Raw genomic sequence first — 26,326 nt, 5'->3', positions numbered from 1 at the left:
CAGCATAAGTACATATTTAACACAAAACGGGAGTATCACACGTTACAATCTGTTCAATACAAAAACACTTGAGAATTTACCACTCCCCCACACATGCTCACATGCATGACATTGCTTTTCAACACAAGCAAACTTTCACAGCATGTGTAGGATGTTGCAGAGATATTGCCAGGAAGAATTCACAGGGTTTAACCTTTCCTTGAAGGGTGCATATTAGGGTTGGGCTGATATGAAATTTTGGCCGATACCGATCCGATATAAAATTCCAAATGATTAGTCGGTAACGCGTCTGACTACCATGCTCAAGGTCCCGGGTTCGATCCCTGGCTGGTTCAAATCCGGGAACTTTTCTAATGTTGGAAGCGGCCCCGGCACCCACCCAGCATCGAATGACATGGGCACCTGGGGGGAAACCCTGGGGGTTAAAGGCGGTCAGGGGCGTGATGCTGATCACATCACCCCCACTCACGACCGGATCAAGAAAGTGTGGGGCGTTACCCTCACACCCCCTATACGCCTTCATGGCATGGTGCTAAGCACAGGGGAGCACTTTCCTTTTTACCTTGAAGAATCTGAATAATTAATTTACCTCCTTAATAAATTATTGTTTCCAGGTAACTGCAGTGTAAAAGAAGTTGCATACTTTGACATTTACTTTTTTATAAAAAGTATGGCATGGAGATTATCCATAAAAATATAACAAAATGGCAGAATTATGCACTAAATTATGAGGTATTTATAGATATATCGAGTCAGTAATATAATCGGTAATTTTATCAATTAACTGATACACCAATATGCCTATAAATTGGCCGATACCAATAAGAGTACTGATAAATCTGACCCATCCCTAGTGCATATATTTGCCAACAATCATTTTTTTCATATGCTTTTGCATTAAAGAGGGGCTAAGTTAGTTCAACAATAAACTGTATAATACACAAGTATTTTTCTTCCTGTTACATTGGGTCTGATGACGCAAATGAGAAGTTTGTGAAAAGTTATTTGTTGCAAAATAATCAATGTGCTATTTGTAAAAATATATATGTGTAATGAATAATAACGTAAATAGCATGAGTGTTTTCCGGAGGTATGTACACTCAATATTGTGGTCCCTGAATTTATTATTTACATAGTCTGGCATGTATTCTGTCCATGCAATTTGTTGAATGCTTGTAGCATCAAAACAAGACCTAAACGAAGAAACCATTACCAAGAAATGTGTTGCCTTGGTGTCCTCCATGAGCTCTGAAAGTTTATTAGTATTGTACACGTGGTACACTACAGAAATGTGTTTGTCTTCATCCCTTGAATGGAGTGCTTAAAATAACTTGTGAGCACGTTGTGTGTGTGTGTGTGTGTGGGTGGGTGGGTGGGTGGGTGGGGGGTTTGCAGAAACTTTTTAAGAAAGTAAACTGTCTTGGACAGGAATGTTTTATCTACAATTTCCGTTGATATTTATGCAACTTACGTTCAGCATTTCAGCTAAATAAAAAGTGAAAGAGGAGAGAGGAAACACTCACCGGACAAAGAAAAAAGAAAGAATTTTCTTTGTCCGGTGAGTGTTTCCTCTCTCCTCTTTCACTTTTTATATATATATATATAATATTTATAATATTAAATTTAAGGTGCGGAGTTACATTTGCCATTTCACATATTTAAGACTCGAAATACATCTACAAACACAAGTCACAAATGTTACGGGATATACTAATCTACAAAAAACTGTTAATTGTATAAGAATATCTAACTCAAATTTTAATTAATCAACTTCAATATATGTTATCTTGTAATAATCTTCCGTCTGTCAGATAGACTGTTCTGCAAAGGACACTAACAAAATAAACGGATTGAGAGAATTCTGTTCTATTTTCCACGCAACTTTCCTTTCCTTCCTAGATAAAAACAGAAGCTAAACTGCAAAAAACTTACCTCAGGGCATTTATAAATATGTATTAATTCAATGGTATTTTGATTAATAAAAGTTGCAATTTTTCACGTCTAAAAATTTACGCAGAATTCACACACAAATCCCGGATCCAATAATTCAACCATAATTCCCAGTGAGTAACCACCCTGAAGATACACCGTACAATGCACAGAAACATGTGGAAGTGAATTCTGAGGTGGGTAGTTTCAAACATTGAATACAGCACAAAGTATATTTTAGGTCCACAGTGAAGAGCACAAACAACAAAGAATTTCCTGTTTACGACATATAAATTATTCTTAATGTGTGATCACATATGACAGCTGAATGGAACAAAGAGGTCTTGCCTAAAATCTTGCCAATCACTGAATATCATTGAACTTGTGACGAGTACTGCATTAGAGAAAAATCAAACAACCTGAGCAGAAGGAGCATTCCTTGAGGTATGAATCGCATAAATATTTCCAATGATTTAATATAATCTTATATTACAGAGAGTGGGATTTGAACCTACGATGTTTCGTTCTTGACGAAAAAGAATGGTCTGACCATCTAACTAACTGCTCCATGAGATAGATTACTAACGACAAGCTCTGTAAAACATGTTGATCTTGGTGAAAACAACCATGTGCTGGAATTCAAAACAATTCTTTGCCACAGATAATGGAAGATGCACTTTACAGGATCATCCGGTATTGTGCAAGGTATAGTTCCTAAAATTTCACCTGAAATTATGAGAAATTTGATTCTTTGCATTCAAATGTGGAGGCAATTCTCTCCAGGTCGAGGAGAACCTGTTCAGCGTTTCAAACTGCACATACATTTCCCTATTTTCAATTTCAGAATAAAGATTCGTAAATATTTTTCAACATTCTTAATTCTACTGGTGATTTTTGTTTAGTTGTTTATTGTATTACTGGTTTAGTGTTTCTAACTTCATGAAATGTGAAAGAATTAAAAACATTTCACAAGAGCATTTTCATTTAGAAAGAAGATGCAAAGTTGGCTACTATATGTTGGTTAAGTGCTATATTGACAAATTTACAAACTCAGAACTGAATTTTTTCTGGGCAGATGAATAAGGTGGTGTGAAGAGTACATGCAAAACAGGACTTCAGTCACTTAGTTTATTATTTTTATTGTTTTGTTTATTTTACTGTACCTTTTGTGCCACTTTTGGCTAATTTGCGAAGATGGGGATGAGTGATGATATGATGAAATTGATGAATGAACACTCGCAAACATCCATGCCCAGGCCAGGATTCGAACCTGGGACCCCTGGCATAGTAGCGCAATGTGCTAACCACTCCGCCACAGGGGCCAGCACTTCAGTTACTTAAGAAATACCTATTTGCATTTATGTCAACAGATGTCTACTATCTATAGAAATACTTTTATCAATCCACAAATTACATGAGAAAATGCAACTTCAAGTTATTACAGTAGATTTTACGTACCTTACTTTGGTAACATTACATGCCGAAGACTTTCCAGTTCTGTAGTTTGTTACCAGCACGAATTCAACCTGGTCTCCTTGCTGCAAACTTACGCCATCCTTCACCTCCGACATGTGAAAGAATAGTTTCTTTCCTTCTACTTCAAAGGCCAGAAAACCAAACTGATCTGAAGGTGAGAAAAATGCACAAATGTCAAACAAAAGCCTCTATATTATAATGTCAAACAAAAGCCTCTATATTATAAGTACCATTCAGAATTTCATGTAAAATTATGATCGGAAACTTCATAGTAAGAAGTGCATGCAATATTGTGTTAAACCAGTAATATCAGCATTTTCATTAACATTTAATTGGTTTAAAAAGATATCACTTTCTAAAATACCAGAAATCATAATTGTACTGTATTTATTGAAGTACTTGGCACCACTGAATAAGTCATACACCTGTATTTTGAAGGAAGAAAACTAGAAAAAAATTACTGTCAAAATGCAACAGCATTTTCTGACGAAGTTTTCCATTGCGAATTGTTATATATGGGCATATATCTATCACGACCACCAATTCACTCAATAACACTTCTTTCACTCTTTTTATTAACTAGCATCAGATGAATCTGTATTTCTATATTTGTTATTTTACGTCAGATTTCTGCCATTTTTGGCTAACAATGAGAATGAGTGATGATTAGATGAAATTGATGAAAGGATCTCACAAAGTTGGATTCGAACCCAGGAATTCGGTGGTAAGTTAGGAAGTCCACCACTTAGCATGTTCAGCCACCAAATTAGCTAGTGTCAGATTGCATTTCAAAATAAAGGGGAAGGTGATTGACTCCTAAGATTTGCAATAAAAGATAAGAATTTATATTTGAACACACCACAAAGTCACTAACAAATATTAGTTTCTTTCTCATCACAGATTAACCTTAAATAACTGGCACACATGCATGTGCACGCACGCGCATGCACACACACACTGTTCATTACCTTTTACAGCATCCACAGTGGCCCTTCTCTTCTTTCGAACGGCTAGAATGTTGGCAGCTCGCCCCTCTACATCTACCTGGAACTGAACAGGATCTCCTGGTTGTAAAAGCTCTCTCTTGTTCTGCAAGCCTATTATTCCAAATTCATATTCTGCTCCGTCCTCATCTGCAATGAAAATTAAAATGCAAATGACCCATTTTTTGCTGTAAGTTCAAACCATGAGAAAGAATCAAGCTTAGATAAAAATGGTCAAAATTCAATCTTATTATGTGCAAAAAAGTGTGCAATATTGATATAATGAAGTGTGTCATAAATTTTTTTAAAAAAAAACCATGAGAAGGTAGTAGTTACACTTTAGAGACAAGTGGCAGACTATCCATGTTCAATAATATATCCTGTGGCATAACAGACCATGAGAACCAGCGCCTACCTGCTGACTGCCAGCCTCACTCCCAGCAACCAGTTATGTGTGGTCAGCATGACAAACCTCCAGTTGTTGTTGTTGGAGGTTTTATATGACCAGCTTACCCTACTCATTTAGAGCTCCCCAATTTCCCCCTGATTGTGGGTGGCCACTGGTCTCATACATAGGCTGAAATCTCAGGAAAAGTTGTTACACATCCCCAGGGAGACTTGAACCTGCATGCATCCCGTTGTCAGAGCCCAAAGCTTGCACCTTAGATCACATGGCCACAGTGTGGGACTCTATCCATTTCAAGGCATACTATTTTGAATCTTTTGATAAGTCGTTCATCATTTATGTCCAATGACATTCATCGGTCTAGTCATGAATGCAGGAAGGCTAAATGGTTCCAACTACAGAATTTCCATGTTTCCCAACAAATATTTTTCCCAGTCAAAAATGAAGTACAGTAATATATTTAGTTTGAGAGGAAATATAGTGCTGAACTATCGAACTGTCACAAAAAATTATATAAAATAAAATTTAAAAAAATAATAGTTTCTTCGGGCATAAGAGGTGGCCGCGGTGGCTCAGTCGGTAACGCGTCTGACTACCATGCTCAAGGTCCCGGGTTCGATCCCCGGCCGGTTCAAATCCGGGAACTTTTCTAACGTTGGAAGCGACCCTGGCGCCCGCCCAGCATCGAATGACATGGGTACCTGGGAGAAACCCTGGGGGGTAAAGGCAGTCAGGGGCATGATGCTGATCACATCACCTCCACTCATGACCGGATCAAGAAAGTGTGGGGCGTTACCCCCACACGCCTTAATGGCGTGGTGCTAAGCACAGGGGAGCACTTTATAAGAACGATATAAAGTTATCAACTGGAAAGTTGACAGTACATAGCTTAACCAAAGTTCCTAAAAGGTGGATATCTGGAGAAAGCAGAAGTTCATTTGGTAACTTAACTGGTTAAAGAGGGTCCTGCATTAAAACCCTGAATAAGCCACAATTTTCACCCAGCTTTTCAATCAGTAATGTAGCAATTAGTCAAGATCAAGATCAGTGTTACTCAATAACCAGCTTTCGAGATAAGATTTATAAATTAATCAGCTATTTGCTGCACCTTGACAGAAATTGAATAAATAAAATGCGTGGTAGACAGATACAAAAATTTAAACAATATAATAGCCTTTAATCTAGTTGCTTTCAGTTTGCATAACAAATAGATCAACATGGATTATTTTTAAACTAGACTGAAAATTGCACCAATTCTTGGATGCGATGAATTGTACACTGGTTGAGGCTTATTCGTCTCCCTGTGCAATGAAATTCATGAACTCCTCGGTTACTCTAAACATGTTAATTTGAAACACTCAACTAATATCTGGATGCCTTTATAACAATGGTAATACTGTGCCACCTTGTTGAGTTATAAATGGAAATTTAAACAAATAAATCTTACGACTGAGGTTCCCAAAAGCAAGATAAGCTGCAGCACCACCTGCCGACAATTTTGTCAAAGCTTACAAATACGCACTGCACATCGGCAATGCACAGTGTGAGAAAATCATTTACAATTTTTGTGCACCTTGATGATGTAGACTTACTGGGGGATGATGTGAATACAATTAAGAATAATGCTAAAATATTTTTCAAAACTGCTAAAGAGATAGGTTTGGAAGTTAACAAAGAGAAAACTAAATATATGTTTACAGGCCGAAACCAAGTGTTAGGTAATAATCAAAATCTAATTATTGATAACAACTCGTTTGAACCAGTTTCCAAATTCAAATACTTAGGAGTAATATTAACAAATGAAAATTATATTAAAGAGGAAATAAAAAGTAGGCTTAATTCAGGAAATGCATGTTACTTCTCTCTTCATAAACTTTTGTCTTCTCGTTTAATATCTAAGAAACTAAAAGTTAAAATGTACAAAACAGTAATTTTGCCTGTAGTATTATATGGATGTGAAACTTGGTCCCTTACATTGAAAGAGGAACATAAATTGAGAGTATTTGAAAATAAGATCCTTAGGAAAATCTTTGGACCTAAAAGGGATGAGGAGACAGGTGAGTGGAGAAGGTTACATAATTTAGAACTACATAATTTGTATTCATGTCCAGATATTATTAGAATAATTAAATCAAGAAGGCCATGTGGCACGAATGGGAGAGGAAAGAGGAGTTTACAGGATTCTTGTTGGGAAACCTGATGGTAAGAGACCTGTAGGAAGGCCAAGACGAAGATGGAGGGACAACGTTGAGATGGACCTAAGGGAAATCGGTAGGGATGGAAAAGAGTATATAGAACTTGCTCAAGATAGAGAAAGATGGAAGGCCTGTGTTGCTGCAGCCATGAACCTTCGGGTTTAAGAAGGCTAGGGAGTTAGTTAGTTAGTGCACCTGGAAACAAGTGAAGTTCCCACTGACATCTATAACCATCCGTTATATTATCAGATAAGGAAAGTATTAAGAACAATTCATCTTCTGCAACAGTAGTGGCAAGCATATTTCGTTTTTGACGAAAACACGAAATGTGAAATAACACATTGTAATGTTAATTTTTCATGTTTCTGAAAGGTGTGAGGTGCATTTTCCTACCCTGTTTTGTCACGAAATGATGCGAAATGAACTGCAAAATGAGAAATAGACACTTAAACAAGAAATTTACCATTTATATACCAACACAACACTTTCTGAAGTATCCTGTGAGTTATGCAATTCACGGAAAATTGATTAATTCTGCTGTAAATATTTGAGAAGCAAAAATGGACCCCTTTATACAGGAATATTCTGGTAATGATTTAATATGCTATTAGAAGGGATATATTTATTTTGTGTAATAGTGCAGTTTTTAAATCAAATTTTGGATTATATTCATGTTTTCAAAACCAAAATGTCATTTTATATACTGCTTTTTCACCGCTATAACAGTGAAATTTCATTTTATTTACCGCTTTTGAACTTGAAATTGACTCTTTTTATACTGAAATTTTGCTTTTTTATTTACCAAAAATATGTGCCTCTATGTATCAGCATTCTCAAGCAACAAAGCACCTACCTTCAGCATTAACCCGAACAAGACCAGCATAGTCATCCTGTTCAGGATTGACACTTCTCAGAGGTCTAACCACAGTGCCTTCAAGAACTTCTTCCGTTAAAGTTGGCAAATCTATTGTTCCTCTTGGCAGTGAACGAACGTTTTCAGCAGACATGCAACTCCCAGATGTACTCCTCGATGCAAGAATATATTCCACTTCCTGTCCTAGCTCAAGTGTGGTGGCATCACCATCATAATTACTAATGGGAAAGAAGGGAGTTAAAATTCATACATATCAGTGTTCATAATTAAAGGTTGTCAGTGAAATGAAATTCTTATGCTCAATAACATGATGGAAATTTTTAGATTTTCATCATGGATCCTTTTAATGCGAAAACAGATATGTAATCACAATACTTTCATGTAATCAGGCTCATGCAGGCCTATAACCTGGGTCTCCTGCCACTGATTTACTGTGCCAGCAGTGGTTTCACCTGATTTTCTGTTTTTGCTATTTTACCTGTTTGGAATTATGCCACCTATAACACTGGTAGAAACTAGGCATTGATGACATCATCAGTGTTTCAAAGGCAACAGATCCTGTTGTGGTAGCACTGGCAGAGACAATTCCACACAGGTAAAACAGTGACAGAAGGAAGTCAGGCAAAGCCAGGGCTGGCTCGGTAGCTCAGTTGGTACCAGCAGTAGCACTGTATGCCAGAGACCCAGGTTCAAGTCCTGGTCGAGCCTGAATTTTTCACTGCAATTTCTACTTAGTAAATCTCCTGTGTGTGCTAAATCATAAGGTAATACTTTTCTATTAAAAATTAGTGTAAAAAATTAACTTTTCGTCTTTGTATAACAACAGAAACAATAAGTGATATCTTACAGATCCGACATAAATTTACTTTCCTTGAAAAACCTCCTTAATTTGCATCTTTAGTATGAATTGATTGATTGAGTTGAGTTGGTGTTTTAAGTCCACTTTATGCAGTGGCTAATCGGGACTGGACCTACAGTTTATAAAGTGGGATCCGAACCACTAAGTGCCTCCAGCAGGTATCAAACCCGGGATCCCTTGATTACAAGGCAACGATGCTACCACCGTGCCATCGGGGAGGCCCTTTTAGTATGAATTATAGGGTGGCGCAAGAAATGATCCCCATTTTGTTCTTCGCTAAAAACTATATTATAAAGAAGCTTTCAATTAAACTTACATCACAAAAAAGGTTACACTTTGGAAAAATGTACTACTGCAATACATGCTCAATATGAACCACTGTTGTTGTTGGTAACCTCAGTCAAGCAAATAAAATGAGTAATATCACTTACATTTCTCTAGAAAATTAATCTTGTTATTCTTGTACATTTTATGCCTATCTGCCTACTTTGCTTTTCTGCCACTTTGGATAATTGTGAAGATGAGGATGAATGATGTTATTCATGTTTAGGGAATAAAAGACACGGTTGGGGAGGTACTAACTTTTTCCATGAAACTTCACTGAAGCAATGAGTTCTCAAGTGGATGGTGGCACAGACCACCAAAATTAATAGAACCTTTACAAGTAAATTTTCCAGAAAAAGTTAGTAACTCGCTTATGTCTAATTAGTAGAGGCTATACATATTTCGTTTTTGTCGAAAACCTAAAATGTGAATAATACATTGTAATGTTAATTTTTCATGTTTCTGAAAGATGAGAGGTGCATTTTCCTACCCTGTTTTGTCACGAAATGATGCAAAATGAACTGCAAAATATGAAATAGACTCAAACACAATATTTAGCATTTATTTTTGAAGTTTGAATTATCCTGGAAAATAGATTATTTTTGCATTAAATATCTGAGAAGCAAAAATGGACCCCTTTATAGAGGAATAAACATAATTCTCTGATAACTACATAATTGTTTATTTTTTGTAATAAGTGCAGTTTTTAAATCAAATTTAGGATTATATTCTCAATTTTGAAACTAAAATGTCATTTTAAATGCCACTTTTGATCTGATTTTTCACCACTATAACACCAAAATTTTATTTTATTTATCGCTTTTGAACTCAAAATTGACTCCATATTTGTACCAAAATTTTGCATTTTTATTTACCAAAACGATGTGCCTCTACTAATTAGTGATGATGGGATGAAAATCATGAGGGGTCACTCACAAAGAACACCCATGCCCAGGCTGGGCTTCGAAAACGGGACCATTGTCATCGTAGCATGATGTGCTAACCACTCTAGCATGGAGGCTGGCTAATAAGTCAATATGTGATGGAATTTGCAAGAGAACCACACAAAAAAAAGCCATAAGCAAGATTCACACTGAGGCCAATAAATCATTTTATTCTACATTAAGGTTCCAATTGATTCTCTTGAATATGGTGCAAAAACAAAGGTTTTATATGTCTATTCCATGAAAAGTTATATGCATTTAAAGATCACATTACAAATTCTGATGGTGACATATTGATGTCATTTCCTGAAAACCTGCAATGTGATTATTTTGGACTTTGTGACAAAATCAACGCAAGCAGTACTACATGCCTTTGTTAAGATTTATTTGTTTGCACAGATATACTAATCAGGACTGGACCTACATCAAAAGTGGCATCCAAACCACTATGTGTCTCCACAAAGTATTGAACCCAGGACCCTTTGATTATAAGGTTACCTGTATGCCATCAGGGAGGCCTCAAGTAATATTACATATTTCAGCAAATTTAGTTTCATTTCTTGTAACATCCAAGTTTTCCTCTGATTTGACTGGTCTACCATCAGTATTGGCAGATATAATCCGATATTTCAATAAATAGCCTGCCATTTAGTGCAAAATTCTGCCATTATGTTACTTTTTCAATGAATATAAATATGAAATTTGGTTTACTGCTGTGTATTCATCAACATATGCAATTCCTATTTCTAAGCCAAAATGCATTGCAGTCACCTGGTGGTATACATTAATTATGGATGTAAATAATCCACTTACATTTTTAATGTGAAAAAAAAAAAATTCACATCAGTCCAACCCTATTAATGCTACAAAAAAGATAGAATAATAAACACTGAAAATGGAATTACATTTAATTGTATGGCTAATTATTTTAAAAAGTTAAACTCACCTAAAATGAAAGAAAACTTCTCTGTCGTGGGTAATTGTCTCTATAAATCCAAAGCCATCCTTCAGAGCAGCTATAAACCCTTGACAAATTGGCTGACTGTTGGACCTTCCAATGCCATTCTTTACATGATTTTTATGTACAACCTGAATATCCACGGCCAGCAACTCTTTGGTTCGCTTGACTTGGCAAATATTGAATTCAACCTGCAAGGATATTGATAAAATATAACATCTACATAAGGTGAAGAAGAATGCAATGTTCATTGGACATTATCCATTGTCTAGTGCATTAAACTATACTTGTTCAAACACTACGTTTCAAGAGAGCACCTCATCTCTAGCCTTCAGGTGAAATTTCAGGTGAAGACCCAGTCTGTTGTGGGTTCGATTCCCACCACTGGCAAAAGTAATTTTGCCTGAAGATGAGAGAAGACGTGGTCTCTCGAAACGTAGTGTTTGAACAAGTATAGTTTAAAGCACTAGACAATGAATAATGTCCAATTAACATTGCATGCTAATGCAGAACCATTGTCATTAACATTCAGAGAATTATAAGGTGAAGAAGACAAGTATTTCACCTAAACAAACAAATAATAACATTGCTGAGGCAATGGCGATTTATGACTTTCAGAAATAATAGTTTGGAATTTAACCATTCATACCAGTCGATCCTTTCCTTGTGTTTGAAGATCTTGCATGGCCCAAAAACTACCCTGTGACAATTTTGAAGACAATTTGGAAAATATGCCAAACGTGTAATTTTCGTTAATTTTTAACAAATATAAAGAAAGTGTTAAACTGGATTTTGTGATTAAATTATAGCTATTTTCATAATGTGGTTATCTAATATGTGAAATTATGAATATTAAAACATAAAAACTCAGGCAGATTGACGTAGTATAGTCTCAAAGGAACACTCATGCACTTACATTTGTAAATACTGTATTATGAACTACTTCAAACTGTTACACTGTTTTAAGTATCCAGATCGGTGGAAATTGATAAAGTGTGTCAGTATTGATTCACAGTGGTTTCAGCTCAGCCCTAAATAACATCCACAGCAGTCATCAATTTCACACTACTGCCCTCTGCATATTGTTTAATCCTTTTTTTTGTGTACTGAAACACACTGCTTCATGTGGTGCATGCTTATTCCACAATATGATATAGAATAGAATAATATGCAATGCAAAACAGAAAGATGGCCTTACCTTATCCCCAACTCGAGGAATATTTTTAGAATCACAGTCTTTAGGGAAGAATATAACTGTTTTCTTTGTGCCATTAAGTTGGTATGTTATAATACCAGATTCAACAGTAGGTTTATCCCCACTTCCAGATGCCTAAAATTACAAACAGCAGTATCATAAATATAGAACAGTACAGCGTGATGAACAATTGAAAAAGTACCACAAACTGTGCTGAAAAATTGATAAAAGAGACGAGATGGGACATTCAGCCAATTACAGCATACTAATATGCTGTTTTTCTTGTATGTACGCATTGCTTGCATTGTAGAATTATATTTCTGTACTTTACGGTTATTACAAGCATAAGAAAACAGTTTTTTGTTTGTGACATTTCAGGAGAACGTCAGAGACATGTGAAAACAATGACGACTTTGAATTACCCAATGATATTTGGGATTCATAATTTTAAATAAAAAATAATGTCATCAAATTTTTTTTATCTGAAATAAAAATAAAACAGATTGCTTCTTTTCACAGTTAGGTTGCTCTATTACAACAATGTAACATTGACAACATCCATTACATAACGAATTCTTTTTGTTTCAAAAATTGCTAACCATTGTTATAACTGTAGTGGCCGCGGTGGCTCAGTCGGTAACGTGTCCGACTACCATGCTAAAGGTCCCGGGTTCGATCCCCGGCCGGTTCAAATCCGGGAACTTTTCTAACGGTGGAAGCGGCCCCGGTGCCCACCCAGCGTCGAATAACATGGGTACCTGGGGGAAACCCTGGGGGGTAAAGGTTGTCAGGGGCGTGATGCTGATCACATCACCCCCAACTACGACCGGATCAAGAAAGTGTGGGGCGTTACTCCCACACCCCCTATACGCCTTCATGGCGTGGTGCTATGCACAGGGGAACACTTTACCTTTCTTTTTTACCTTTATTGTTATAACTGTATCTTTAGTCAAAATGAAAAACTGTTTTCTTATGCTCATAATAACCGTAAACTACAGGAATATAATTCTAATATGCTGTTATGCCAATAATTAAGTATCGTTTCCACTCATTTTTTTCACAAGATACTTTTCCATGCATTTTCATATATTTTTCAGAACCATTCTGTAATATTATAACTTACACTTTACTTATTATAACAATTAATTTTAATTAACTAATATTTTAGCTTATATATCCAGATTTGATTTTATTTCTTTTAATTTCAAGAAAAGGTTCTGGAACGAATGTGCAAGGCAAGTGGTTAGGCAGTCATTTCTTCCCTGTGTTGCTGATTACTACATTATAACTGAATTCTTAACTCACTTGTGTTGTTTTGCTGGGGCTTCGAGGGGTCCAGTTATTCGTTGCTTCCTTTGTTACAACTCCACTAACATTTTCTTGTGTGATTGATTCAAACTGCACCGTGCCAGGAGGAAGGCGTTTGATTCTTATGGCACTTTGACGACTAGGAGTAGCTGCATCCTACAAAGAAATGGAATCTTGAAAATTTGAGCTGTTACACATCATGATACAAAAAAATTGGTTTATGGAATAAGATTTATTACATGCAATTGCCAGGTTCTGTGGCAAAGTGGTTTCCATGGCAAGCTACAAAGCCTGCACTCCATGTTCGAATCATGTTTTATACACTATTATCATATCTATCATTCTTAATTTTATCACCCCTCTCTGCAAGTAATGGCCGGATTAGCCAGGGTCTACTCTATGTGGTACACATGGCCAAATGTCTCAGAATGTTACTACAAGAAGAGTGTATTTCTGCCCCAATTGTGCATGTATACAATGTAAAAATATTACCTTCGCTATACTCAGTACAGTCATCAAATTACATCAAACTGGTTTCTAATTTGTCAGTCAGAATTGCCCTTTGAAGTATAATTACCTTTCAGCAAAGGTGACACTACACTTTCTTCATTAAAAATAAAAACACCACCAAGTTTAGGTAGTGACTTGATACCAAAGTATCAAATGTTACCTGTCATATTGGTTTGAATTTAATCATCATTAGTAACTGATACTTTTTCACGAGTGTGGGCACATTCACAGAGTTCTAATATCCTGGATATTATGCTAAGTGCCACAATTTGCATTTATTTTGTGCCAATTCAGCTTTGTGGTTAAGGGTTCAGTCAATAGTCCGACTTACTCATGTGCATTTATATATATTTTCACACCAGTGAGTTTATATAACATTGTTCTAATGTAATGCTTGTATTCCAATATGTATAACTATTCAGAACAATTCTCAAGGATTGGTATCAGATCAACCATCAGGGATTTGATGAAGTCAGCTTTCAATATCAACTGATATTAGCATAACAAGACTAGTAAAAATACGTAATAACTTTTATTTCTTCAATGGCTGAAATTCTTTAATCTGCTCGTTTTTAATGTACTGGAAGAACTAATAATACAATGAGATGAAATGTCAGTTACAAAAGATAAAATTGATTCTGCTACTCTATTCTTATCTTTGAACGTTCAATGAAAAGAGGGCACCTATTTTGTTTCAATACAGTAATTTTAATTTGTACACAACTGTACAACTGTTCTGTTCTGTTCTGTAAATCTTAGAACTTGTATGTGGGCTGTTCAAAAAGACCGGACTTTGCAACACAAACATTATTATCGCAATTACAACATTACACGTGCTCGTCCCCTTCAAAGTACTCCCTCATGCTTCCAATGCAGTGCTCCCATCGTTTCTGCCACTGTTCGAACGCAGCCTGGAACAAGTTTTTGGAGATACCTCTCATCTGTGTTGTCGCGTTCTGCTGAATTTCGTCTACACTTGCAAAATGATGTTCTTTCAAGCTTTTTCAATTAGGGAAAGAGAAAAGGTCTGTGGGGCAAGTTTGGAGAGTAAGGTGTGCAGGGCACAACAGTTATCACACGAGCAGTCAAAAAGTGGCCGACAAGCAGTGATGTGGGTGGAGCAACAACCAACTCTTGTTTTTCCACAGCTAGGCTTCTTTTCTGCAGACAGCATCCCTCAAAATTGTGTGACATGACCCAATCCTGATGTCGACTTCCTCAGCAACCTCTCCGACAGTCAAACGACGATTTGCACGAATAATGGACCGAACAGCATCTGTGTGTTCATAGTTTGTTGACGTCGAAGGTCGTCCTGATCTTGAAATCTTCCTCGTTCAATATTCTGCCATCTTTGAAACATTGAAACCAATGACACTGCAATCGGCTCATACAGCCCCTCCCAAAGGCTTGCTGAAGCATTTGCCAAGTTTCACTTAAAGATTTCCCCAGTTTAAAGCAAAATTTCACACAACATGCTGTTCTGCCAGGTCCTTCATCTTCACTGCTATGAAGCGAACGCAAGGAGAGATTACTGCACGTATATACTTCGGTGGCTCTAACCGAGCTATTGATGACCGTAGCATGATGCGGCAAGTGACAGTGTGTATCTGGAGGTTGCCGCTAGAGAATGCCACCTGCGGGAACTGGCTACGAACAATGGTTCACACGCTATGACAAAAGTCCGGTGTCCTTTTTAATAGACCCTCACATTTTATTCCTTTTTCATACATAACATTGTACCAATGTCAAAAACCCATGAATATGCCAATTTTGACTTTTTCACTCAGTGTAGTTTCCAACTACATTTTGTTGATAGATTCATTCGTTAATTTATATGATCTAATAAACAGCCATACTCATATCTTGTGGGTGTGCAAATTACTCACAATTACAGAATAAAAAGCATTCTTAAAAAATATTTTTTTAAAAATAAAAAAAAATACTAAACTTATTTTACTTTACTGGCCGCGGTGGCTCAGTCGGTAACGCGTCTGACTACCATGCTCAAGGTCCCGGGTTCGATCCCCGGCCGGTTCAAATTCGGGAACTTTTCTAACGATGGAAGCGGCCCCGGCGCCCACCCAGCGTCGAATAACATGGGTACCTGGGGGAAACCCTGGGGGGTAAAGGTGGTCAGGGGCGTGATGCTGATCACATCACCCCCACTCACGACCAGAACAAGAAAGTGTGGGGCGTTACCCCCACACCCCCTATAAGCCTTCATGGCGTTGTGCTAAGCACAGGGGAGCACTTTACCTTTTTTTTTATTATTTTACTTACGATTAGTGAGTATGTGCTATTTCCAAACAACATTTCAGGAATCAACTGTTCCCTTCATCAGGTTCTTTCTTGACTAACGAGATCGATTCATAGCCACGTCAAATTGAATTAAAAACAAGGAAAAAGGGCATAGGAATGACTATGGAAAAAGGCAATCCGGATCCCTCACGGGCGAAAGTGAATTGGCGTGCGTCTTAACTTTTCAAATCGAAATATTCTTTTAAGATTGACTTTTTATTTTTAACTCATGTGGTTTTACGAAAGGATGGTAGTGGGGATGGAAGTTGTAACAGGATTGGGCAAGTTTTTAGAATTCCTTTTCTACCATAGTCATTCCTATATCCTTCTTCCTTGTTTTTAATTCAATTTGACGTGGCTATGAAGTGATCTTGCTATTCAAGAAAGAACCTGATGAAGGGAACAGTTGATTCCTGAAACGTTGTTTGGAAATAGTACATACTAATCATAAGTAAAATAAGTTTAGTATTTTTTAAAAAATATTTTTTAAGAATGCTTATTAAACAGCCATAACTAGGAATACATTTTACCGATGACATTTATCCAAATAAAAAATCATGTTTTTCTGAGACCTTGAACATCAAAATGCTTTTATCACAAAAGTAAGACTTAGCACATTTGTGGTTTTGGCATTGGTGGAATGATGCGAATATCTACTTCAGTACCAGTGCAAAATTTGAGGATATTTATAATACGCAAACATGAATTTTTATAATATTTATATTCTAAATAATGTTGGAATTTTAAAAAATAGAACATAAAATATTTACACTTTCCTTTCACAAATTAAGGCTAATGTGCTGCGGAAGTTGAATTTTTACAAACCAACCTACATTTTAAAAAAAGGTGTTTTGTTCTTACCTGCACTACGGTGAACTCTACTTCATCATTTACACATATTTCACGATCAATATCCAAAACTTCATTGAAATGGAAGAACATTCGTGCATCTCGATCAACACAACGGATAAACCCATAATATCCATCTTTCAAGGCAGCCACCACACCTTGCTCCCGGCGCTCACCAGAAACTAGAAATGACTCATCAAGTAGTGCAATGTTTGTTGCTCGTTGTAGTTGATCCCTTCTATCTGTTGCTATCTTAAATTGAGCCCAATCACCATGCCTGCAACAAATACAATATGGATTTGTTTTTTCAGAAACATAAAGAACATTCTTAACAACAAATTACAAACTGTGATAAAAATGTTCATTCTCTGGTCAACTTAATGGGTCAATAATAGGATTTTTAAGGTGAAAGATTAGGACATACATGAGAATATCCTTATCCATTAAAATGATTATAGATTTCCTTGCAAATCTGAGTTGACCCAGAATTGTGAGGACAATTGGGGAGCTACTTGAAAGTAATAGTGGCAGACTCCAGTCTTGAAAAGCAGAAAATAGTAGTGATGCATCACCCAATGAAAAGCTGCTTGGCAGATATTCCAAAAGTTGTTGCACCACAGACTTTAGTAGGAGTTTTACTTACAACATATCCTCACCACCCCTAATTTTTTAAAGTTTTGCATTCTTATTTTGCTAAAACATACAGGGGGACTCTCAAAAAGAGAGAGTATAAATAAAAATAACGAACTGATGTGAATATTTTGGAACCAAATAAGATAACCAATATTCTACCTATGCAATTTAAAATGAACAACCTGAATAGTTCATTCACTTTTTTTTACTATATACGAGGTGTGGCTAGAAAAAAACCGGACTGTTGTTACAAAATATTTTATTGGTTATTTTGTACAATACGAACATTATCCCTTCAAAGTACTCCCCTGCACTATCGATACACCGCTCCATACAAATCTTCCATTGTTGGAAGCAGTGCTGGAAATATTTTCTGAAACCATGTTCATGACCTCAGTCGCTTTTGTTTTCACAGATTCTACGGTTGTAAATCTGGTTCCTTTCACTGCTGATTTGACCTTTGGGAATAAAAAAAGTCATACGGAGCAAGATCCGACGAATAGGATGGATGTTCTAACACTGGGATTCCACACTTCACCAAAAAAGCCTTGACTGACAATGCCTTGTGGACAGGAGCATTGTCCTGATGAAGAATCCATGATTTGCTTTTCCACAAATCAGGTCGTCATCTTCTAACTCGCTCAAGAAGGCTCGTCAGCACAGTAATGAAATAATGTTGGTTGACAGTTTGACCTTCGGGTACCCATTTCGAATCAATTCACCGACATTTGCAATGTTGGATTCAGTTTTTGACGTGCAAGGCTCTCTAGGACGCAAGTCGGCCGCGATCACTTCTCGTCCACCTTTAAACTTTTGAAACCACTGAAACACTTGTGTGCATGATAAACACTCATTTCCGTACACTTCTTTCAACAAACCATAAGTCTCTGTGGCGGATTTTCCGAGTTTCATAAGAAACTTCACATTGATACACAGTTCCACTTTCACACTTAACTTTTTTTCCGACAAGCACAGATGCATGGTTTACTTCATCCACAAGCTACAGTGGACTTCATCCACAAGCTACAGTGGAACTGAGCGCCGTGCACCCTGGGCAATCACACAGTCAATAGGCAGGATATCACGTTATACACTCATGCACAGCTTGACCTTAACGTGCTTGCCGTTTGTCGACAGCAACATCAATCCAGTTTCTTTCTAGCCACACCTCGTATAACTTAGGTTTTATCTTAGAAAAATAAACTTGTCTATTTTCACATTTAATTTACAGGAGTATATGAATTAAATATTTGTATTTAAAACGAGAAAAAAAATAACAGAATTATGCACTAAGTTACAAGTTAATTATACAGATTGATTGATTGAATTGCTTTATTTTACTTCGCTTGTTGTGCCACTTTTGGTTAATTTGCAAAGATGAGGATGAGTGATGTTATGATGAAATTGATGAATGGACGACACTCATAAACATCAAAGCCCAGGCCAGGATTCGAACCTGGGACCCCTGGCGTTGTAGCGCGTTGTGCTAATCACTCTGCCACGAGGGCCGGCTTAATTATACAGGATCCAGCAAATAGATCTACCGTTAACATATTTCCCATATTACACAACACAGCTATTGTAAAGCAAGATAGTTGTAATAGATGAAAAATAATGACATTTGTAAGACAATAACACAACACTGTTTAGTTCGTCTTCTTTTTTTAAACTGACATCAGGTATACAGCCACCATTCCATGTTGTACACTCATGAGTCGATGAACAAAATTATCCATTAAAGACACCAGCATTTCGGATGGAATTGCCTGGATGTCTGCACTAATTCTTCCCTTCAGGATCTCTAAGTTGGGGATACGTGATCTTGTGGTACCCTCTGAGAAAGGAACCGCAAGCAGTCAGATCGGGTGATCTTGCCGGCCACACTATGTCCCCAAAATGGTGAGACGATTCTGCCTGAGGGTACATTACGTAATATTACCATTGCTTCTTAAGTGGTATGTGCAGTTGCCTGTCTTGTTGCAAATAAACTGCCCACCTCCGTATTGTGCGCATTTCTGCTACTCTTCCATGTCTCCCAATGATAAAACTGCTGTCGAAATTTATGCTGCGCAGCTGCCATACAATGATTACTATCACAAAAGCACAGTGTTCAGGGTGTAAAGCTCCATTGCTACAGAAATGGTGGCATTCCTCATGCTCACTTTCACCCCTACTGCAGGGGTGCAAGGAATACCAACCAACATTTGAAAGTGGTAGATGTATATTGCCGAACCCTGTACAAATATCAAATTGGTAAGCTTACAGCAATTTAACAATAAAGTAATGTGCCTATACAGGAAAATACTGATAAAAGCTCCACTTGATCTGTTTCATACTTAGTAAACAGTATTTACTCACCTGAGAGTAAAGTCTCCCTTCTGATCTTTATCTCCAAATGGAATCTCAACTTCTGAATGGTCCGGAGCGCGATATCGAAGGCGTCCTGGCAAGGGATCATTCTGATGCCGTGCTTGCCCTCTCTCCAGTGGCTTCAGAACCTGGCCTTTAACCAAGTCTGTACCTACATCCTCGAACACAACACTGCCTGGTGTAAGTTTTGTGATGTTGCATGCTACTTCCTTGCCCTTGAATGAAAAGAACATATGGGGTTATTGCTAAATTCATTAAGATTTCTACAATAAATATTCACAAACAGGTTTGTAGTATACTACTTCAATCATTACAATGGGTTTTAAAGGTATTCAGAAGAAAAATCAAATAGTGTAGAGTGACCAGCCATGTGAGGTTGTGTTCTTGTATGTGAATCTTGGTGTAGCTTGAAAAAGTTCTGGGAAACCAGGACGAAACGTCGCAGATAAAATAAAAGCACTAAAAATAACTGTGTTAGATTATTTTGCATCTACAAAAAGTGGTTATGCCAACCTTTAAGAAGAACATAACATTAATAAGAGTATGGCACGACAAAAGAAGTTGTGTTCATATTGTGTTAGGGAAATTTCACACCGAAGCGATAGGCAACAAGAAACATAAGTTTCACACCAAAGCGAGAAGCTGCAAGTGACACTTGTTTCTTTGCTCAGTTCGCATGATGATACTGATATCAGTGCACTAATCAGTTTATTAGTTACCTGAAAAAACATAAGAAGAGGCATTAGAGAGGCATGTTGTCCATGAGAAAAGGGAGAAAAGGTACAAATTATGTGCACTGACCTCAAACTGTATACGCTAGACTTTCCAGCCTGGATAAAGCGAAGACCTAAACATTAGAGCAGTGGTTCTCAACCTTCGTGAAACCATTTCTGATATATTTTTTTTTTAAGTCAATGTCCTTAGCCCAAGCATTTTCCTTGTGAATACCTTTCCAGTACTTAAGATTTTATGCATGAATTAGCATGTACCCATGAAATTAAATATTGATAAATTCTGGCATAATCATAAAGAGTAATAATAGTTGGAATAGGTGTAGTATTGTTGACAAATATAAAAATATGGATGACAAAGCAGTATTGTCATCTGCTTGTAATTAAGTGATCCCAGGTTCGATAGCTGGTAGAGGCACACAGTGGTGTGAATCCCACTTTAAACTGTAGGTCCAGTATTGTGGACCGGCAGTTGAGAAACACTGCATTAGAGTACCTTACCATGTTGACTGATCTAATTTGGACTAATGTGCCTCCATATGGTGGTTGTTTCAAACAAAATCAGTCATATCCTAAAAAAAACACAGGCTCTTTACATGATGTTGAAGGCAAATTACAGTCCATAACTGGACCAACAAAACTTGATAAAGCTAAAAGAACTGTGTGTTTAAATCTTAAAACATTGTACATATCAATATTTTATTATATAAACAAATTAGAGCTTCAAACATCTTGTAAGGACTACGGTTGGGCTCTCCTCTAGAGTTAAAATACAGATTGTTAGGGTGAAGCATTCACTGCACATCCACGAACAACAAACTAAGACGACGCTGACCCAATGCACGGTATTGAGAAAATGGCCCAGTCCAAGCGACACACAAGCAACATGTGCAGCTTGTCGTGTCACTTCGGTTCGAAAGGTTAAATTGATTACTGAGTGTTCGCTTCCAAGGCAGCTTGTCACGTGTCACTTGTCCCTTCAGTGTGAAATCTACCTTAGTATTATCCTCTCTCTTTCACATCATGCAACTTCATCAGGAGGAACTTTAAAAACATTAAAAGATAAAATCAGATAAGGTTAAATACTAGAACTGAGCCAATACCAGTGGTATCAATATTGGTAAATATCAAAATTTAATCACCAACATCAGTAGTCCATGAGTCTTGCAAGTCTGCAAAAATAATGTGTGGCACTTTCGTGGAGTCTACATATCCTGGAAATTATGCAACATGCACCACTTCTTTTCTTGTGACCATAATGTGGGCACAAATTGATGTAATGTTGAAATAATTATCTAATGTGAAAGAGAGTAAATATTTGAAACCAAAACTCCCGTAGATGGCTTTGACATTCGAATGGAAAAATTAAGTCTTAAAATGTATATCTTTTGAAGTACTTTGAATTGTTATGTGCAAATTTCAAGTGTCAAGTCAGTGGGATCAACAAGCGAACATCTGCAGTGGAATCAGATCAGCCGAAGTAAAAGCAATCACAAGTTGCCCTTTCTCTTCCATGTCTGGCTGGCAACTCCACAGACCAGTACTAAGAGGCATGTGCCAACAGTTAACATCTCTACTTACGTACTTTGGCTTTGGAGTCATTCATCTCAGGAAGCAAAAAATAGTTTGCATGCAGGTATAAGTAACAATATAGTCTGTGTATTAATATATGACACACTCACATTTCGAGTCTGTATTATGAACTCCACATCATCTCCCAGCCTCAGTTCATCCTTCAATCCTTTTGTTTCAGAAAAGTGGAAGAAAATCTCCTTAACAACATCTGCTCTTTCAATGAAGCCAAAATTTTCTTTCATGGAACAAACAACGCCTTGATACTTCACAGGATGTGCAGGATTTTCTAGACGCACATGGCATGCACCAAGATTGCCACTTCTGAAAGAGGTGGGAAATTCAAATTAGGAGACTACATCTTAAGGATAAAATTCAAGTGGATACCAGCATGAAAAAATGTTATCGACATTTGGCAGATTAAAACTATAGAACAAGATACATTATAGTCCAGGAGCATATGTCAATATTTCTATAGTCCGTGGGTTTTTGAATGAAGGGAATATATGACTTCCGGTAATACATTGCTAGTGTGGTACACAATCATGTACTACCAGGTGTTTGGCCTGTAATTGTGGCAGTAGACCTGTGTGATGTCATAAATCCAAGATGGCTACTGCTTCATTCACTACCTAAGAAAATCCATCAGAACTCCTTTAATAGTGGTTTTGGAAAAATATTTATAGATACATATTTTGTGAAAAAGGAACAAAATTGATTCTTATAGTTTTTTCCATATCTCGGACTGTTATGGAGATATATCTAGTAAAACTATTTCGTGCCCTTTTCTGAAAGGATTCTATGCATATTTTACACTTTACTTGACATTCTGGCATGTAAAGGGGGAAAATAACTGCCTGTGATATTTTGTTGATGCCTACTATCGTGGCGTATTGCCTCTGTGACATCATACATCCAAGATGGCAGCCTCCGCAGACATTAACAAACAAAAACGACCATATCTCCTTAACTACTTTAGAAGTAATTGAAGTAATTTTGACCATTTGTAAGTTTGTTTGGTTTTCACACGGAGGAAGACATGTGTATGGAGGATGCTTTCATTTGGAGGCATGCAATCATGTATTCCAATGTGTTAGAAACCATACATGACGTCCGATATCCATGAACCTTGGAGGTTCTGCACATGAAATACTGTCAATATCCTGATTTAGAGTTTGATTATCAGATTTTTCCACAGGCATTTTCTGTTAATAATTAAGAAGTGAAAAATGTTATTATAATTTTTATAACTACAGTAATGTCCAAAAGTTAAAGCATAAACCCACGGACTAAGATATGAGAAAATGTTTTATTAATAAAGTGACAGAACTGCATAAAACATAGTGAAAATTAGTCAAAATGTTATATGGTATACAATAGAGTAGAATGCATGAAATTGACAATTGTTTTTCAGTGCAAAGACACACATGCAAAAAATAATAAAATAGAAGATACGTCCTTGACGAAAAAAGAGGCTTGTATGGGGTGAAGTTAACCCTAACAGCTATACAACTTTGCAACAACGCAGCATGCTATTTACAAGGTGGTTCAAGAATTCTACTGGCAGCTGGTTTTATTTCCCATGAAGAGGAGTGCGGAGCTCTGGAAACATCTTTGGTGGAGGATCGCGAGCTAACTCGTTTCCTTAAGACACTACAGGATTTGCGTCGGGGACCTTGGTACACGAGGTGAATTTATTCACCAGTCAGCCACCAATTTGGTTCGATGCGCACATGTATTATCAGTGATAATTTATCACCTTTTCATCCTTGAAGTTGAAGTCTGAGCCAACTGCGCCTCTGAAAAGTTACACATATTGTTTGAGTTCATCGTTTCTGTGCCTCTGGGCAGTAAGAGTACCTCCAGCAGAGACGTTCAGCTCTGTACGTCCATTGAGCATGATGTCTTCCCATACCAGTATTTCTTCTAAACAAAACTGATCAATTTCCACAATATTTCTTGGATTAAATCGTGATCGACCTTCTCTCCATATGAATGTGCGACGGGAACAATTTTGCACCACTGTAAGTGGTCCCTTCTGTGCACTGGATCAAGCAGGACACACATAGAGACCAGCTGTCCTGAGTCTCCGGTACACAGTTTGGTGAGAGAAACTCTTAACCCCTGAGGTGGCTGCAAGCTTTGAGGACAGTTGTCTTGCAGGCATCGTCTGGTTTAGTCATGCAGTTAAAGCGAGATATCGGCCCTGTTGTAGTGTTGCTACTCGTTGACAACCTTGTTCTGGCCTACCATGAACATCTACTGTGTCTTTGAACCGTCGTCAAAGCTTGGAAATGACTGTGGCAGAGTCAACACTGCCGTGACTTCAGTCCCTGTTTGACCTGCTTGCTGGCATGCGATGATTCTTCACTGACGTCTTTGTGCCATGTTCTTATTTTACATTGAACACTTTACCAAGAGATTGTCCTGCGATCACAATGAGCGTTCGATACAGAATAAGGCACTCTTGTTCTGATATGTTGTGTTTTGTTTACCTTTCAATCACGGGCCTATTTGACACTAGCAGTACTGTTGCCTATGCGCATAAGATGAGTTACACTAATTGATGATTATTTATGGTGATCGTGCAGGTCTCCCCCTTCCATTTTTCTACTTTTTGTACACTACCATATTATGATAAAGGAGTAATGACGTCGCCTGTGACTTCCTCATTCAACATTCTCTGGAGATCTAGGCAGTATCAATATGACAAGAATGATCTTCTTGTCATCCTCATTTTCTTATTTCCATCAACAGCCTATTGAGATGGGTAGATTTGGATGATCCTTTTCTGCTTTTATTTGACTCCAATACTTGGAAATAACTCCTCCTGAAAGTGTGAGGGGAACTTTAGTTGGAGCAAGACGTGAGCCTTGAACATTCCTTTTAGCGAACAGATACCATCGTAATTTGCCGAAATATTTGATTTAGGTGTCAATAAAAATCCTGTCATCACACTTGGGGTGTAAGAGACATCCAAAATGTCAACCTCTCTTCCACGAAGTACACCCTGAACTGCATTTTGCAGACTAACATTGCTCTGATGTCAAGGGCCTCCCCGATGGCACAGTGGTATCGTCGTCGTAATCAAGGGGTTCCGAGTTTCGTTACCTGGTGGAGGCACACACAGCGGTTCAGATCCTACTTTAAATTGTAGGTCCAGTCCCACTTAGCCTTATTGTGCATACAGTGGACTTAAATAAACCACCAACTCAATCAATGCTCTGGCGTCTGAACCCATGGGACTTGAGTTGTGTGCTGCCCATATGTGTTTGTTATTGTCCTTTCATCTATTTCATCTTATAATTCATTTTCATCTTTCAAATTAGCCAAAAGTAGCAGAAAGAAGAAGTAAAATAAATAAATCCATTATTTCATTGTCATCTTGTTCATTGAATCCAGGAGAACCAAGATTTGCAAGAGATTCAAGCACATCATCTTCTGCCCCATCAAATGTGTTCAACAACCACTTTCTTGCCTTCTTTGCAAGTACAAACACATACTGGGATACCATTAATAGATAGTATGAACGCTGCCGCCAAAGTGACCCTCACACCTTTACCATATTTTTCTACCATGTCTTGTCACGAAATGCAAAATGTACTGCTAAATGCGAAATAAACTCAAACACAAAATTTTGAGTTTATTTACTGGCGCAACAATTTCTGAAGTCTGAATTATCCTGAGAGTTATGCAAATCACGGAAAATTGATTAATTCTGCTGTAAATATTTGAGAACCAAAATGGATTCCCTTACAGAGGAATAAACTTCATTCTCTGATCAATACATAATTGTGCCAGGAAAAGTTTATCTTGTGTAATAAATATAGTTTCTAAATAAAATTTAGGGTTACATACAGCATTTTATATATCACTTTTGATCCTAAAATGTGCCCTTTGTACTAAAATCTT

General features: G+C 37.2%; 1 protein-coding gene across 2 annotated transcripts in view; it reads right to left on the bottom strand.

Moving 5' to 3' along the window:
• Positions 1-26,326, bottom strand: part of LOC145990920 (RNA-binding protein Unr-like) — a 53,674-nt gene that overhangs the window by 3,005 nt on the left and 24,343 nt on the right. For both annotated transcript variants that reach the window (XM_083126446.1, XM_083126447.1), the window contains exons 5-13: positions 22,525-22,738; positions 20,100-20,326; positions 17,121-17,385; positions 13,449-13,607; positions 12,147-12,278; positions 10,937-11,139; positions 7,843-8,081; positions 4,374-4,538; positions 3,388-3,553 (exon numbers count right to left, since the gene is read on the bottom strand). In XM_083126446.1, the coding sequence (XP_082982572.1) occupies positions 3,388-3,553; positions 4,374-4,538; positions 7,843-8,081; positions 10,937-11,139; positions 12,147-12,278; positions 13,449-13,607; positions 17,121-17,385; positions 20,100-20,326; positions 22,525-22,738 (1,770 nt within the window). The remainder of the gene's footprint in view (positions 1-3,387; positions 3,554-4,373; positions 4,539-7,842; positions 8,082-10,936; positions 11,140-12,146; positions 12,279-13,448; positions 13,608-17,120; positions 17,386-20,099; positions 20,327-22,524; positions 22,739-26,326) is intronic.

Source organism: Lepisma saccharinum, chromosome 8, assembly GCF_977018435.1.
Source record: "Lepisma saccharinum chromosome 8, izLepSacc3.1, whole genome shotgun sequence".
NCBI lineage: Eukaryota > Metazoa > Arthropoda > Insecta > Zygentoma > Lepismatidae > Lepisma > Lepisma saccharinum.
The sequence above is the reverse complement of the archived record's forward strand: the minus strand, read 5'-3'. Positions and strand labels throughout refer to the sequence as shown.